The sequence below is a fragment of the Cebus imitator genome, unplaced genomic scaffold (genome assembly GCF_001604975.1).
Source record: "Cebus imitator isolate Cc_AM_T3 unplaced genomic scaffold, Cebus_imitator-1.0 Scaffold155, whole genome shotgun sequence".
Lineage (NCBI taxonomy): Eukaryota > Metazoa > Chordata > Mammalia > Primates > Cebidae > Cebus > Cebus imitator.
The window spans coordinates 817146-833185 of record NW_016107470.1 but is presented as its reverse complement, the minus strand read 5'-3'; the positions used below and the strand labels follow the sequence as shown (position 1 = coordinate 833185).

The window sequence follows — 16040 nt, the reverse complement described above, 5'->3', positions numbered from 1 at the left end:
CCAGGTTCAAGTGATTCTCCTGCCTCAGCCTCCTGAGTAGCTGGGATTACAGGCATGTGCCACCATGCGTGGCTAATTTTCGTATTTTTAGTAGAGACGGGGTTTTGTCATGTTGCCAGGCTGGTCTCAAACTCCTGACCTCAGGTGATCCACCTGCCTCAGCCTCCCAAAGTGCTGGGATTACACGTGTGAGCCACCACAGCCCGTGTCAGTTTTCTTTTTTTAGAGACAGAGTCTCCTTAAGTTGTCCATGCTGGTCTTCAGCTCCTGAGCACAAGGGCTCCTCCCCACCTCAGCCTCCTGAGTAGATGACACTATACAGGCTCATGCCACCATGCCCGGCTGTAGGACTTCTCAAACTTTAATGTGCACATGAATCACCTGAGGAACTTGTTAAAAATGCAGATTCTGAGTCAGTAGATCTGGGTTGAGGCCTGAGATTCTGCATTTCTAAGTAGCAACCAGGTGATGGTCCAGGAAATACCTTTAGGATAGCAAAAGTATAAAGTGCTGTTAAAAATAGTGTTAATATACTTTCTTTTAAACTTTTATCAAATCTTACCCATTAAAAGGAAAGTGAATTCATAATGACTGCAAATTCTGAAAAATATTAATATGAAATACACCATGCTGATATGAGTCGGAGCCAGCAGCTTGATTCAACAACATGGAAACACTTACATGGTCAAAGATGGTGTAAAATGCGTAACTGAGAAATCTTAGTATATCATCAAAGTATCTTAGCTTTTGTTAAACACCACACTGACTGTCCTGCCTGTAATTCCCAAGAATATAATCAAAAGCAAAGAAAGAAAAAACAAAAAGCAACAGAGTTGCTACTTCCTAGGGAAATGGGGTGAGGTTCCTTAGAGACTGAGTTTGAGGATCACTGTTACTGTGACTGAAATGCACTAGTACCTTGTTATCAACTCCCGGAAGCCTCATTCACATGGACATACAATTTTACAGCGCTCCCTGGCTTGGGGTGACTACTGAAATGGCACGTTTGCTTCCCATTCTTTGTAAGAATTCACTAGGGCTCACATTCATAGTTTTTCATTCCATTTATCCCCGAACATTTTTCCCTTTTCTTCTCACATAGTGCTGTTCTTCTGAAAATCACGTGTAAGCAATTGCTTTAAAAAGAAAAACGAAGAACCCTCTGACAAGAAACAAAAGACCTCAAAAAGGAATTTGATTTCATGAATACAAACGTAATCTGTGACACTTCCCTTTCATGTTGGGTTGCAATCAAAAGCTATGGAGCTCAATCTCAGAAGCCCAATGCTGGAGATTTCCAGAGAGATTTGATTGTTTTTTCCCTAAAACTTTAAAATTCATCTATCTATACACATATACATGAACACAAATGTAATTTTAAATTTTACAGTATGTATTGTTTAGCCAGACTCATGTTGATGCATGCTTTACTGAATGTAATCAGAAATTGTGAATAATGTATCATATTCCAAAACCTATAAGGTAAAGGTCAACAAATTATAGTTCTTAGGCCAACCCCAGGCCACCACCTGGTTTTGGTGTAGCCCATAAAAATGGTTTTTATGTTTAGCGGTTGGGAAAAAAAATAATATATTGTGACATGTTAAAATTATCTTAAGTTTCAATTACAGTGCCTATAGTTTTATTGGAATAAAGCTTCACTGATTCATTTATGTATCATCTGTGGCTGCATTTGTGCAACAGTGGCAGTTGAGTTGTAACACAGACCACGTGACTAATGTTACGGGTTGACTTTGTCTTCCACAAGTGCATATGTTGAGGTCCTAATTGCCAATACATCAGAATGTGACATGATTTTTAAGATGAGGCCTTTACATAGGTAATCATGTTAAAATGAGGTCATTAGGGTGGGCTCTAATCCAATATGACTGGCGTCCTTATAAAAAGGGGACATTTGGACCCAGAGACACACAAGAAGGAAAATCATATGAAGCGATACAAGGAAAAGACAGCCATCTATAAGCCAAAAAGAGAGGCCTGGAACAGATCAACAGATCCTTCCCCCACAGTCCTCAGAGGGAACCAGCTCTGTGAGCATGCTCATCTCAGGCTTCTCACGTCCAGAATGAGAAACAAGTTCCTGTTTTGTAAGCCACCCAGTTTGTGGTACTTGTTACATCAGCCCTAGCAAACTAATACAACTAGCAAAGCCTAAACTATTTAGTCTCTGGACCTATTTAGAAAAAACTTGACTCCTGCTCCAAGGGACCAGTCTTTCTGTTTAACCCCTTGAAGCCAGAAAGCACATGCCTCCTGGCTAGTCAAAGACATTTCAGGGGTCCTTCCTTCAATGAACCTGCCTTTCATCACACACCCACTCCAGTGTTCAAGCCTTTTCTCTCTAGTAAAAGAGCTTGGAACAACCAACAGATTGCACATGATTTGGATGAAATGAAATCACCAAACAACCCCTACTTACTACCTCTTACTGCAAGCCAGGAGGGCAGTGAATTTGTTCCATGAGTGGAGAGACAAGTCAAGAAACTCCACTTCATCCTTGAACCTTTTGACAAAGCGTGGTGCATCTAAAATGCCATGTCAGGAGAGCCCTGGCAGCTCTCAGAGAAGATCTAAGCTTTTAGAAGCTGTCAGCTCTCTCAGGACACTTCCCATTGACCCAGTTTGCTCTCCCAGGTGTTAATAGGTGGGAAAAGGACAAGTCAATTGCATTATAAAACAAATTGCTTTATCTGGGAATCTTTTATCCTCATGTGATAAGAAAACTAATCTACACCATTATTAATAAAAGTATGCCAGAAACAATAACTTTAATGACAATCAACATTTACTGAGCATTTATTCACATTAGGTATAAACCAAAAATACAATTCTAAGCCCCAAACTGACTTAATGGACATCTCCTCCCTGCCCCCCATTATTGGCCAAAAGGATACCCAAAACTAGTTCAGGCCATGACAGGAAAAGTGGGTAGGATATGCCTCAATATATCTTCTCTGGAACTTAGGCATTGATATTTAGAGATTCTAAGACTGACAGAACAGATTCTTTGTAGCAACAAGATACCAAATTCCAACCTGACCCTGATATAGCATCAGATGACAGATAACATGCTTTGAAAGAAATCAAAGCATTTCACCCCAAAATATATTTCTCTGAAATAATTTAGAAAGGCTCTAAAAAGCCATCTCTTGTAGGAGAAATCTGCCTTCTGTAGAGAATCTCCTTCTCTTGCTAGATTTTTTCTGGAGAGTCTGACACCTTTTAAGGTGTAATGAGAGTAATGTACCATCTCTTCTCTCTGAAGCCTGCTACTTACAGGCTTCATCTACATAACAAGAACCTCAGCTTCCACAACTTTCTTTATCTTAACTCAGGCATTTGTTTATACTGAAGTTACCTCTTCAGACAAAGCTTAACTTTTCAACCAATTGCAAATCAGAAAATCTTTGAATCCACCTATGACCTGAAAGTCTCCCCTACGTTGATATGTCTTGCTCTTCTGAGCCAAAACAATATGTACTTTACATGTGTTGATTATGTCTTTGTCTATAACTTCTATCTCCCTAAAATGTATAAAACCAAGTGTAACCCAACTACCTTGGGGTTGTGTTCTCAGGACCTCCTGAGGCTGTGTCACAGGCCATGACCTTTAACCCTGGCAAAATAAACCCCTGAAATGATTGAGACTCACCTTGGTCATTTTCTTTGATTTACACAGGCATTGTGCAAAACTCTTTACACATATGAATTATCTGATTTAATCATTACAACAATATAAAATAAGAAGTATATTTATCTCCATTTGACTGATAGAGAAATTAAGTTGCCCAAAGTCACAAAACTAGAAAATGGCAGAACTAGGACTCAAAACAAAGACAGCTGATTTCAAAGCCCAACCTTTGAATCAGAGGCCACCCAGCTTTGATGGTATGTGAAAAAACATAATCTTGTTGGGGTGCTCCCTAACAATTTTAGCCACCTGAGAAAGCGACAGTGGTTTTATCTTTTCCTCTGGCTATGAAGCTGGTCTTATTATCCTAATGCTTTGACACCTTGGGGCCTGGCTGGCTCTGGAAGGTTTCGTTCCTCCCAGGGTTAGCTAATTTGTAGAGATAGCAAACCACACACCCTGGAGCTTGCCTTCCAGGTGCAAACCAAACACTTCCTTTCTCAGCCTCTCACAGGGCTCTCATACTTGGGCCACTATTTCTCTGCCCTAATCACCCCAAGGCTAGGTATCGGGCAATTAGAGACAGTCCCTATGCCCCAGAGCTTGCTGAAATTATTCAAACAAGCTAATTCTAAACCTGCTCACCATGCTTACCTTGCTTTTCCCACAGAATGCCCAATAAAAGCTTCACCCACCTTTTCCCTTGGCTCATTCTGCCTCCTGTCCGACCCTGGCGCTTCCCTGTGTGGCCCTGTGTGGCATGCTGTATCTCCTCCTCTTGGGAACTGTGAGTAACAAATTATTTCTTCAGTGGCAAGCATCTCATGATCTGTGAGCCTCCCCACACCTGAATAATAATGAAGCCTACATTTTCAGCCGTTCTCTCAGCCTCATCTACCTTCCATCACATATCATGACAGTGAGTGCCCAGACCCAGCCCATCAAAGTGTGCCTCACACGATGACTTGTACCAACAAAAGTGCTCAAAAATAAAATCAGAAACAGAAACACAGCACCAGAATTGTATAAACCTCTAGCTGCTTTCCCTCCTGCCCGAGGCCTGAGCATTGTGCCATTGAAATGCTGCTCCCTGGAGTTTGTCAGGCCTGCCAGCATTTGGAGGAGTCAAATACAAGGGATGAGAAGCTCCCTCACCTGCATCTTGAACAGGAGTTCTCATTCTGGGATTAGAACATCAAATTTAGACTCAGCCAAGAGTAGACAGGAGAGCAAAAACAGCCACATTCTCCCTTTGACAGCTCAGATCCTGTATTCTCCATGTGAATGAAGCATGACCGTGGTGGGAAGCCCAGGCAAAGCTGCCTCCAGATGCTGGCTGATTGCACACACTAGTCCAGAGCTTCCTTCTGAAGGCCGCAGCCGACCTCCAGGTTCTCTGTCAGTGTTCATTTGTTGAGATATACTCTTATTTAGTATATAAGCAAAGCAAGTGATTTACTGTACACCAAAGAAGGACACCACTTCAAAGAAAACCGGAATCACCCCCAGTTCATGAGGCCTGGGCAGCCTTCTCCTAAAAGGCACAGAAACAGGGTTGTGCTGTGCATCTGGGCTGGAACAAAGAGGCTGCTGGGAAAGCCAGATTGTGCTGGACACAGCTTGTCAAACCCATTCATCTGGCAAGAGAAGTGATGCCCAGTGGCCCTTTGGACCTGTGTGACCACTGCAAATTCATTCATGCTCCTTTTTCAGGCTGAGTAAACAAGATCCAGCAAGATTCAGTGATATGTGGACATAAGCATCACTGGGTTAACCAATAGCTGGTTCAGCATGTGCTTTAGACACAGAAAAGCCAGCACCAAAATAAAAGATATTTTGATAAGAAGTTGATATTTAGTATTTTGGAAATTAGAATAGCACTATAAAGAAAAAAATCAAAAAGTTTTAGGTTTCCTTATATTTATTTTTAGAGCTTTTTTTTTTTTTAAGTACATATATAAAGTAGGGGGGAGAAATAAAATTTTTTTTAGGGTCCAGGCTTTCTAAACTGTAATCCAAACTTGACCTGAAGTCAGGATCAAGGCATGCCTTTTGGCTCTTCAGTGTTCTGTTCTTAAGACCACTAGTTCTTGGGATAAGCTGGCAATGCCAAGACACTCTTGCAAGATTTGGAATGAAGGGCCTTGTTTGTATATATTGCCATAAATGGAGATTTGAGATTGGTTGTGTCTGTGGGATTAACGTGAATGGTTTATGGTGGCAATCCATAGTTTCCCACAAGTCCTAGAGCGTGTATAGTATGGATACACAACGGTTCACATACTCAGTACCTTGAAAGAAGATCGGATCACAATGGTTGGCCAGGAAAAAGGCTTATTGTCGTCAAAACTCTAAAAAGCCCTGGTCTATGATAGACACTAGGCCCTGGGAGACTCTACCAGATTCCCAACCAAAGTAGTTTTTTACACGCCGTCAGATGACCAACCATCCCAGGAGTGTTCTCAGCTCCAGGGAAAACAATATGTAGTAATGGCAGAGTATGAGTCCAGATTTCAATATCTAAGGGAGAAAAAGAAGGGTTGTTTGCCCCGGCACTTTATTTGCCTTTCCAGGAAGTACTCATCTAAGTAGAAACAGAAATAAACCTGTACATCTTTGTGTCTTTCCAAATTTAATTCCTCTCCATGAGCCAGTTATGAAAACACAGCCATACTAAATTCCTTTCTACACCACTAGAGGGAAATCTAACCCACCTGACCAGAGCCTGTTTGTTTCTTGTTTCTTCTTTCTTTAAAAAAAGAAAAAAATATTTACATAACTAAAAGTTTAAGATTGACACATACTTTGAGTTATTATCCTGCTCAATCCTTTCTACTCTTGCCCCTGTTTTAGAATTATTTGAATACATGTAGGCAAAGCAGACTTTGAAAAGCACAAACCAGCCATCCTAACTGGGCAGGAGGCTTCACTATTGAGAAATTGTCCTAACAGTCAACCTGAATCCCTTCCAGTTCAGCTTGAGTTTATTTCCTCAAATTACATATTCATTAGTTATGGAGAACAGCTGGTTGTCTTTCCCCACCTCACATTATTCTTTACATTCTTGAAGACCTCCAAGTCACATCTCTCTTCTAAGCAGAATGAGCCAGCTCCTTCACTTGGTCGTAGAGTTTAGAGCCCAACTCTTCGCCAAGTGTTTCTCTTCTAAGCTCTCTCTTCAACATTTGCTTTCCCCCATAGTTCCAAAGTGCAGCAATACCAACCACATTCTGAGGAGAAAAATAAAATGAAGTATTTCCTCATGTTTTCCCTCAAATATATGGCTATTCATAGGTCCGTGCTCACGCTTTCTTTTTAAATAACAACATGTTTTCATTTATTCTTAAATCTAAATTTGTTTTCATTTTTAACTACATATGGGAAAGTAAGGAGAGAAAATATAATTTTTTTCAGGGTTCGGGAGTTATAAACTGTAATTCAAACTTGACCCAAAGCCAGGATCGAGGCACAACTTTTAGCTCTTTAAATCATATATATCTAGTATGATTCCAAAATTATGTTCTCATACACATATGCATGCACACACATATACATAAATCTTTATCTTGTCATGAAAGTGAATGGCTAAGTGAATGCTGATTTGTGTCACTTCTGTTTCTCTTTCACATCATATATATTATGTCCATTTCTACTTTATCCTCCAAGTTTTGACCACTCACTACAGATCCCTTATGAACTAGAAAACATAATCAATATGTATTTAGAACATTGCTCTTTTCATAATGTTTTTAAATCCTATTCCTTGCTAATTCAATATTAGTACAGAAAACTGGTTGTTTTTAAGGCACTGCTCAATTTTCAAACTGCTGTTAAAAGAAAAATCTTAAACAAATTAAATTTAAGAGTTTAACTGAGCAAAGAACAATTATCGAATCAGGATGCCTTCAGAACCAGATAGGATCAGAGCAACTCGGAGCTGCCACGAGGTCAGATGACATTTATGAACAGAAAAAGAAAAGTAAAGTACAGAAAGCAGAAGTGAGGTACAGAAACAGCTGGATTGGTTACAGCTCAGTTTTTGCCTTATTTGAACACATTTTGAAAAATTGGCTGCCTGTAATTGGCTGAGATCAGCCACTGTGATTGGCTGGGACTTAGCTACTTGTCAGGAGAGTAGGTTACATTCTGTTTACACATCCAGTTAGGTCATAGTTCGCTATGTATGGAGAAACCTTGGGCCAAACTTAAATTATGTAAGGAGGCAGCTTTAGGCTAACATTTTTTAACAGTGTGGAATAACAAATATATTTGGCGTTTGTCCTCAATTTCTGGCACAGAGCTCCTAAAACCTTTGGAACTTCCTGATAGGAGTGTCTTTTATTTTTTCAGCCACACCAGACTTTATGCTAATGAGTGACTCTTGGTGGGCCCCAACATTGTTTCAGGTTGAGGGCTGGCTGCCAGAGGAACCAAACAGGTGGTTAGAGGGTTGAAACATTCAGCCCCACCCTGTGACCTATAGGGAGGGGAGCAGGGCTGGAAACCAAATTCAACCACCAAGGGCTAGTGATTTAATCAACCATAATTACCTAGTGAAACTCCCATAAGAACCTGTCAACAGCAAGGTTCGAAGAGCTTCCAGGCTGGTGAACACATCAAGGTGCTGGAAGTCTTACCCAGAGAGGGCATGGAAGCTGCGCACTCCTTCTCCACACCTGGCCCTATACATTTCTTCCATTTGGCTGGTCCTGGGCTCTAGCCTTTATAATAAACCAGTAATGCTAAGCAAAGCACTATCCTGAGGTCAGGGAGTCATTCAAGTGAATTATTAAATCTGAAGGAGGGTGGTGGGAGTTGTAGAAAACCCTAAATTTGTAGTTGTCAAGGCAAAAAAATGTAGGTAGTCTGGGCACCCCATTTGCAGCTGGCATTTGTAGTAGGAGCAATCTTGTGAGACTGAGCCCTTAACCTGTGGGGTCTGGGCTAAATCCAGATAATGTCAGAACTGACTTGAATTGTAATTGCTCACACCTGTAATTGCTCACACCTGTAATCGTTGCACCCAGTTGGTGTCAGAGAATTGTAGAATAGATTGAGCTGAAAAAAAAACCCTCTCAATAACACTGAACTGAGGCTCCAGCAGTAGCCTTGGACTCAAGCACAGGTAAGAAGAAATTATCTTCTGGGCCTTCAACGTTAACAAGGACAACGTGGATTTTGTTATAAGAAAGACCTAATATGAACCTCCAATCCAGAAACTACCCACCCCATGAATCTAAAATGCTCCCTGACTCAGTTGCCTTTCCTAGAAAAGTAGATGATAATTCTGCCATAGGGCAGCTGGAACGATGAATAAGATAAAGGATGTATCTAGAATGAAGCCCGTGCAGTGTAGGGGCCTTAAAAATGCCATTTATTTTATTCAAAACCTCAGTCATGGGAGGAAACCCGATGATAGCACCAACATTCATTCTGAGTACAGGATATTGCACTTCTTGTATGATATAATTGGGCTGAAATATTCCAAAGTAATTAATGCTCAATATTGCAATAATTTGGCAAAACTGCATTGGGTATTTACCATATACCAGGTACACTGGGGATACAGGGAACTAATCTGACAAAGTCCCGTCCACCTAGTGCTTCCATTCTACTGGGTGGAGACAGACAATAAAATAAAATAAATAAACAAGTAAGATGAGGATCAATTCCATAGAGAAAGCAAACCAGGGTAAGGGGTTAAGAAGTACCTGTGTGGTCAGGCACAGTGGCTCACACCTGTAATCCCAGCACTTTGGGAAGCCAAGGTGGGTGGATTACCTGAGGTCAGGGATTTGAGACCAGTCTGGCCAACAAGGTGAAACCCTATCTCTACTAAAAATACAAAAATTAGGCGAGTATGGTGGCACATGCCTGTAGTCCCAGCTATTCGAGAGGCTGAGGCAGGGGAATGCCTTGAACCCGGGAGGTAGAGGTTGCAGTGAGCCGAGATGCCACCACTGCACTCCAGCTTGGGAAACAGAGTGAGACTCCATCTCCAAAGAAAAAAAAAATACCTGTATGTGAGGGCTATGGCTATTTTATATCAGGTGGCCAGGGACATCCTTACTGAGAAGTAAAGAGGCAAGCCATGAAGATGTCGGAAGGGAAAGCACTGAGGCAGAGTGTTCTTGTCATATTCACCCAACAGCAGTTGGAATGGAGAGAGAGGCAGGAAAAGAGATAGGAGATGAGGTCAGAGGGAGAAGGGGACCATTTCCACTATGTCATTCAAGATCATGGTAAGGGTTTGGGCTCCTCTGAATGAGGTGGAGGGGAGGATTTTAGCAGAGCTATGAGGCGGCTTAACATGTTTTAGGAGAATCACTCTGGTTGCCATGCTGAGAACAGGGTGGGGGTAGAGAATGGGCAAGAGTGGAGAGGAGACCAGTTAAAAGACTATGTATTGCTCTAGAGGAGAGAACAGTGGGTGGAAATGGTGGAGGTGGTAAGATGGGGTGAGATTCTGGATGTGTTTGATGGTCACGTTATTCTTGAATTAGAAGATTAGGGCGTGAAAGAGAGGAAAGAAGTCAAGGATGAATCCTAGGGGTTTTCTTGGCTGAACCATTTGGAAGAATGGAACTGCCATTGATTGAGATGGATAAGAATGAAAGAAGCAGGATGCTGGTGTTTGTTTTGGAGGAGTACGCAGGAGGCTGGTGGGAGTTCAATGTTGCACATGTCAAGTTGGTGATGTCGATCAGACATTCAGGTGGAATCCAATAAGCAATGGAAATAGAAGTCCAGAAGACAGAGATCGATGTGTGGAAAGGTACTAAAAACAGGTGCTGCTTATTCTACAGTTTTAAAGAATTCAAGGTCCTGCTGTTAGCGCTTCACAGTTTACCTAGCTCTTTGCTATTCACCGGTGGCTCCTGGACCAGCAGCACAGTATTGCCTGAGAGCTTGTTAGAAATGCAAACTCTCTAGCTGGCCTCATACCTGAGTCAGAATCCACAATTTAACACAGTCCCAAAGTGATTGGCATGTTATTAAAGTTTGAGATGCTCTTGTCTAATTAATATCATCTGGGAAACTTTTTTAAAACTGCAGGTCCCACCTCAAAACAATTAAAGCAGAATCTCTAGGACTGGGGCCGAAGCACAAGCTGCCGAGTGGCTCCGATGTGCAGCCTGGGCTGAGAACCACTGAGCTGACTCTTCTCACTTCTGAATGTTTTCTCTTTACTCCCAGGTGTCATTGCCAGTGCTCTTGGAAAGCCATCTCTAAAGAGGTGTGTGGTTCTAACAGAGGATGAAGGCCGGAAGCTAGAGTCATCATGTCTCCTGGTTTACTGGGGACAATCTAAACATAATTACAGTTACCAACTTTGACTCACAAAAGTACAGATCACAACTTTTGGTGGTTCGACTTAATGATTTTTCAACTTTATGATGGTGTGAAAGTGACACACATTCAGTAGAAACCAAATACTGTGAGTCCCCATACAAAAATTTTTTCACTTTCAGTATTCAATACATTTCACGAGATATTCAATATTTTATTATAAAATGGGTTTGTGTTAGATGATTTTCCCCAACCATAGGTTAATGTAAGTGTTCTGAGTTTGTTCAAGGTAGGCTAAGCTAAGCTATGATGTTCCGTAAGTTAGGTATATTTAACGCATTTTCAACTTACGATGGGTTTATTGGGGTGTAACCCTGTTGTAAATCTAGGAGCACCTGTATTCTGGTTTAGATGACAAAGTATATGTTCTCCCTATGTGGTTCTATACTTTGTTTCTGGATTATAAAATCTTATTAAGAACAGATAGAACAAAATAACAGATGGCCTTTGGTTTGACAAGTGAATAAAGATGAGGGACCTGGTGCTTAGGTATTAGTCGTTAAAGCCTTCCAGGTACAGCTTATCAAAATACATACTTAAAGCTGGGTGACGTGACTCACGCCTGTAATCCCAGTACTCTGGGAGGCTGAGGTAAGTGGATCACTTGAGGTCAGGAGTTTGGCCAACATGATGAAACAGCCTGGCCAACATGGTGAAACCCTGTCTCTACTAAAAATACAAAATAAGCTGGGCATGGTGGCGGATACCTGTAATCCCCACTACTTGGGAGGCTGAGGCAGGAGACTCCCTTGAACCCAAGAGGTGGAGGTTGCAGTGAGCTGAGATCATGCCCTCAAACTTGGGTGACAGAGTGAGACTCTGTCTCAAAAAAAGCAAAAACGAACAAATACTTAAATGCCTCAATTTTCAGGAAGACTGGGGAAAACCAGGCCCCTCCCAAGGATTGGGGTGAGATGGGATGTGACTGTATTCTGCAGTGAAATTACTAAAGCCAAGGGTTGATGAACCACAGGCTGATTATCAGTCTGTGATTTTCCTAGCCCTTAACAAAACTTCTCCTTCCTTTTCCTTTTGGATCTTCTATTGTTCCTTAACTACTCCACCCACAGGCTAAAAGGGACAAGGGAAGAAGGTCAACAAAAAGCTCATTTAGCAGCCCTGCTATTAAACTGGATGGGAAAGAAGATGGAAACAATTGTACTGTTTCTGGTTACCTGTGATTTTAAACCCTTTTGGCTTATTCTTTTTTCCAAATGATTACCAGCTGGTTTGAGGGTTCCTTGAAGGCCTACTGATTGCTGGTAAAATTAAAGTAAACTTGTATTTTAAAAATCAGGTAGTCTTCAAGCAACAGGCCTTTGGAAGCTGTCTTTCCTGATTCACCAAGGACACAGAGTGGGATGGGGCAAGCACCTGCTCATCTCATCAGGGCCCTCCTCGGTCTGTTCTCTCCTTACCACAAATTTGTAGGCACATATGAATAGAATTTTTAAAAAATACTTTTGACATAGGTAAGAAATTATTTGATGTAGGAAAGGACTTAAAACAAATAGCATAATAGTTGTTCTACAAAAGGATGCAAATGAAAAATCTACATGTGAGTGTACGGTCTAAATGCACATAGATTATATCACAAGTTTTCCTAATTGCATCACTAGGATTGTATGAGTATGTCTGCAAGGCAATCAGTGTGAATGTTTAAAACATGCTCTGTTCACATGTGTTCAAAATGTCTGGAAAAGAAACTATCTATGGGCAAAGTATAATAGCCAGATGCTAATAAGCCAGTTGAAGGGAACTCTCCGTTCTCTTGAAAATAACTTGAGTGTAGATGGCTATTGAGTTAGAGTGGGTAAAATGTGAAAAACTACCTGTTGAATTGGAATAAGATTAGCAATGGAATCTCTGCAGATTAGAGAAGGTGGAAGGGGCTGTTTCTGTAGCTGAGAAAGCAACACAGGCAGGTCCTTCCAGTCAGGCCCTGACCAGGAATAATGCTAGCAGCTCCAGGAGTACATCTTACTTTGATCTCTGTTAACAGTTAATCAAAGACTTTTTGTTCCAGAGTTCATGGAAGGCAGAAGCAGGTGGTCCTGGAAAGCAACCCTATAAGAAGCCCCAAAAATGCTCCAACTTAAAGGCTTAGGTAGAGTTGAGCAATAATTAAGACAGGCTGGCCTGCTGAGAGAATCTTCTTGCTTTTCCCTAGTGGTTAGATTTCTTTGAAAATCTTACGCTATTTTATATCCTGACTCAAATGTATTATGCAATAGGGCTTAAGTTGGTGAGTCAATGCTGTATGATATTTTAATAAGGAGTTCTTTTTTAATGTAAAACTTTTAGCTAGGTTATGTGCTACATACTCGGAGGCCCATCTAGCCAGGTCTAGGAAAACTCTTGCTTCTGAGGAGAAGGGAGGGGAAATCAGCCATCGCAACAGCAACATCAGTGAAGGGATTTGCCAGCCCTTCAAAGTGGCAAATTCTTTCCACCAACAGGATGAGAGAAATGTGCAGTCATGAGGATCAAAACGAGCATTACTTATGTTTCTTTTATTCACATGACCTTCTAAGAGTAGGCTGATGGAGGTTTTCAGCTGCAAAGGAAGCCTCAAAAAAAAAAAAAAAAAAAGCACTGCTTTTGTGGACTGCCTCAGGGAGAGACTCGTGTGTGCAGGATTGTTGTGACACTTGTCTAATGGCCTGGTCTCAGTCAGTCCAGTGTGGAAGGTAAATAAAAATAAGCAAATATCATAACCACTTACCCTGTGCAAATAGGGAAAAGAATGTTGAGGAAAAAATAGCCTGGAGTCAGAGTGAGTCAGTGTTACTGAGGCCAGGAATATCATTCCTCACCCTGTACGTAGCTCTGGACATTTAGGCCCCTGCTTTAATCTCCCTCCCCAGCATGAGATGTAGAATAGTGTTTTATTCGGAAAGACAGGGTAAGCCTCAAATTCTTGCATGATTTGGTACTATCTTGGGCGAAATGTACTCACTAACAAATTATTTTGGCAGAGTATGGCCCATCCCCTGCACAGGAAGGCTATGATCCTGGGAGGAAGAGCCAAGGGCTTCATGCTGGCCACGTGCTCTGCCTACTCCTGCTCCTGATAACCGTGAGAACAGCTCTCGGCCCCCTCTAGCCTCTACTGTCCCATCTAGGATGATTTTATTCCAGACAGATATCCTGGCTGTAGGGTCAGGTGTAAGGGTCTGTGGCACCCATTATCACCAAGTTCTTTGAGATTCTCCAAAAAAACAGACCATGAAAAAAAATACTAAACTACTGACAAAGAAAGAAAACCCTCCCAGGTATCTTACTCCATCAGGGCAAATCGTAGCTGGAAATTCTGAGCACCTCTAAACTAAGTAGCAGTGAGTATTTCTGTGCTTCTTTACTTTTTGACAGAGGAAGTAGGGCAGGTAGAACCAATGTTTTCATCTCAGTCGTCTCATCAAGGACCCTGCTTCAAAACCCAGATTGAAGTGAAGACCAAGAAGACAGGAGCAGCCAGCTGTATAGCTCGAAGTACTCATCCTTAGAGTCGGTCGTTTCTGGTATTAATTAATGTTGCTGGAGCTTTAATGAATATGGGAGTGGAGAGGCTTATGGTTGTGCCATTTATTATTTTTCTGAGTTCTTAATTAGCCTTATTGTTGAAAACATGAGGAGACTTTGCCAAACACAGTCTGACTTAGCCTTGTCAATGTCCTTCCTTAACTTAAAAGGCCACCTATATCCTCTCCTCTCACAGTAGACAATATAGCAATCTCAGAGACAAATCTTATCTGTATTGGCACCTCAAGGTCATGGTCCAAATATCTGGAGATTCAAAATTTGCATGAGCATAGTCAAGGCTCTGAGAGTTTCACCTGTTTGACTCTAACTCAAAATTTCCTTGTCTATAAAAGGTGCCTTTTCTTCACCCCAATTAACAAACCACTGAACAGTCAAGAGAGAACCGTTGTTTGGGAAATGCTGGTCTAAACTGATTACTAATAGATGCAAGAGAGCAACATTTCCATTTCTAACACTGTAATGAATGAATTAAACTTGCTTGGAGTCACACTGAGCTTGTTCTCCAGCTGAATCTATCATGTACCTTTCCAGAAGGTAAAATAGCCCCTACCAAAGGCCCATAGCACTTTCTAAATTTGCCAGGAGCCGTGAGACACACTGCTGCGAGCACAACTGTTTCTGTACCTGTGGCTCCTGGTCGTGGCCGCTGGGGTCCCTCTCATAGCTCTCTGCGTACAGTCTGAGGGTGGCCCGCACACCACTGGAGGAACTGAGCCGGAAGATGAGCCGTGACGCGTCCGAGAAAATGATCCTCAGGCCCTGAGAAGGAGAAAATCCAGAATGGAGCAGTGAGCAAATGAATACACAGGTAATAATCATTAATACTTGCCATAGAAATCAGCATGTTTTTGTATCTCAACACAATCAGAATCAAGACCATTTCTAATTGGCTCTGGGTGCAGGGCATGTGATAAATGTGATGAACCTACTTAGAGTTACCCATTTGTTTCTTTATTCTATTTCCATTGCTTTCTGGTTAACGTGGGGAAAGTGTTAGGAGCAAAACCATGAACGGATACTCGAGTTCTCCTGGTCTGATGATATGGGAATCAGAAAGAGGTAGCAGTCACAAGGATGAAATGATATTCAATAAATATTCCAAGGGACAAAGTGTGTCCCTTGTAAATCTGTGAATGCAATAGAAGTAGGCAATTCATCTATTACAGTAAGACGGATTGCCATTAAACTTATCCCAGCATGAGGTTAGGCTCCACATTCCTCTGCTGGCGAGGGAACCCTACAACGAAGTGCGCAGGGCTGGAGCCTCAGCTAGGTTCCGGGGGTTGCGCAGTATACTGCCAATTCTCTTGGCTCTGTCCTTTCTTCTGTCAATCAAGAAAAATGACAAGACAAGTCTCAATCATTTTAGGAGGTTTGTTTGCCAAAGTTAAGGACATGCACCTGGGAGACAGGTCATGCCTTTCTCCAAAGATGATTTTGAGGGCTCCAAATTTAAAGTGGAAAGGGCGGGATATTGAGAAGTACATAATTTTCA

General features: G+C 41.7%; 1 protein-coding gene across 3 annotated transcripts in view; it reads right to left on the bottom strand.

Annotated features, from left to right (window-relative positions):
• Positions 1–16040, bottom strand: part of PGM5 (phosphoglucomutase 5) — a 177007-nt gene that overhangs the window by 19936 nt on the left and 141031 nt on the right. For 2 of the 3 annotated variants that reach the window (XM_017543420.2, XM_037743818.1), the window contains one exon: positions 15170–15304. In XM_017543420.2, coding sequence (XP_017398909.1) covers positions 15170–15304 — 135 coding nt within the window. Of the gene's footprint in view, positions 1–5644; positions 6173–15169; positions 15305–16040 lie in introns of those variants that run through there. The other variant, XM_017543421.2, reaches the window with a different exon arrangement.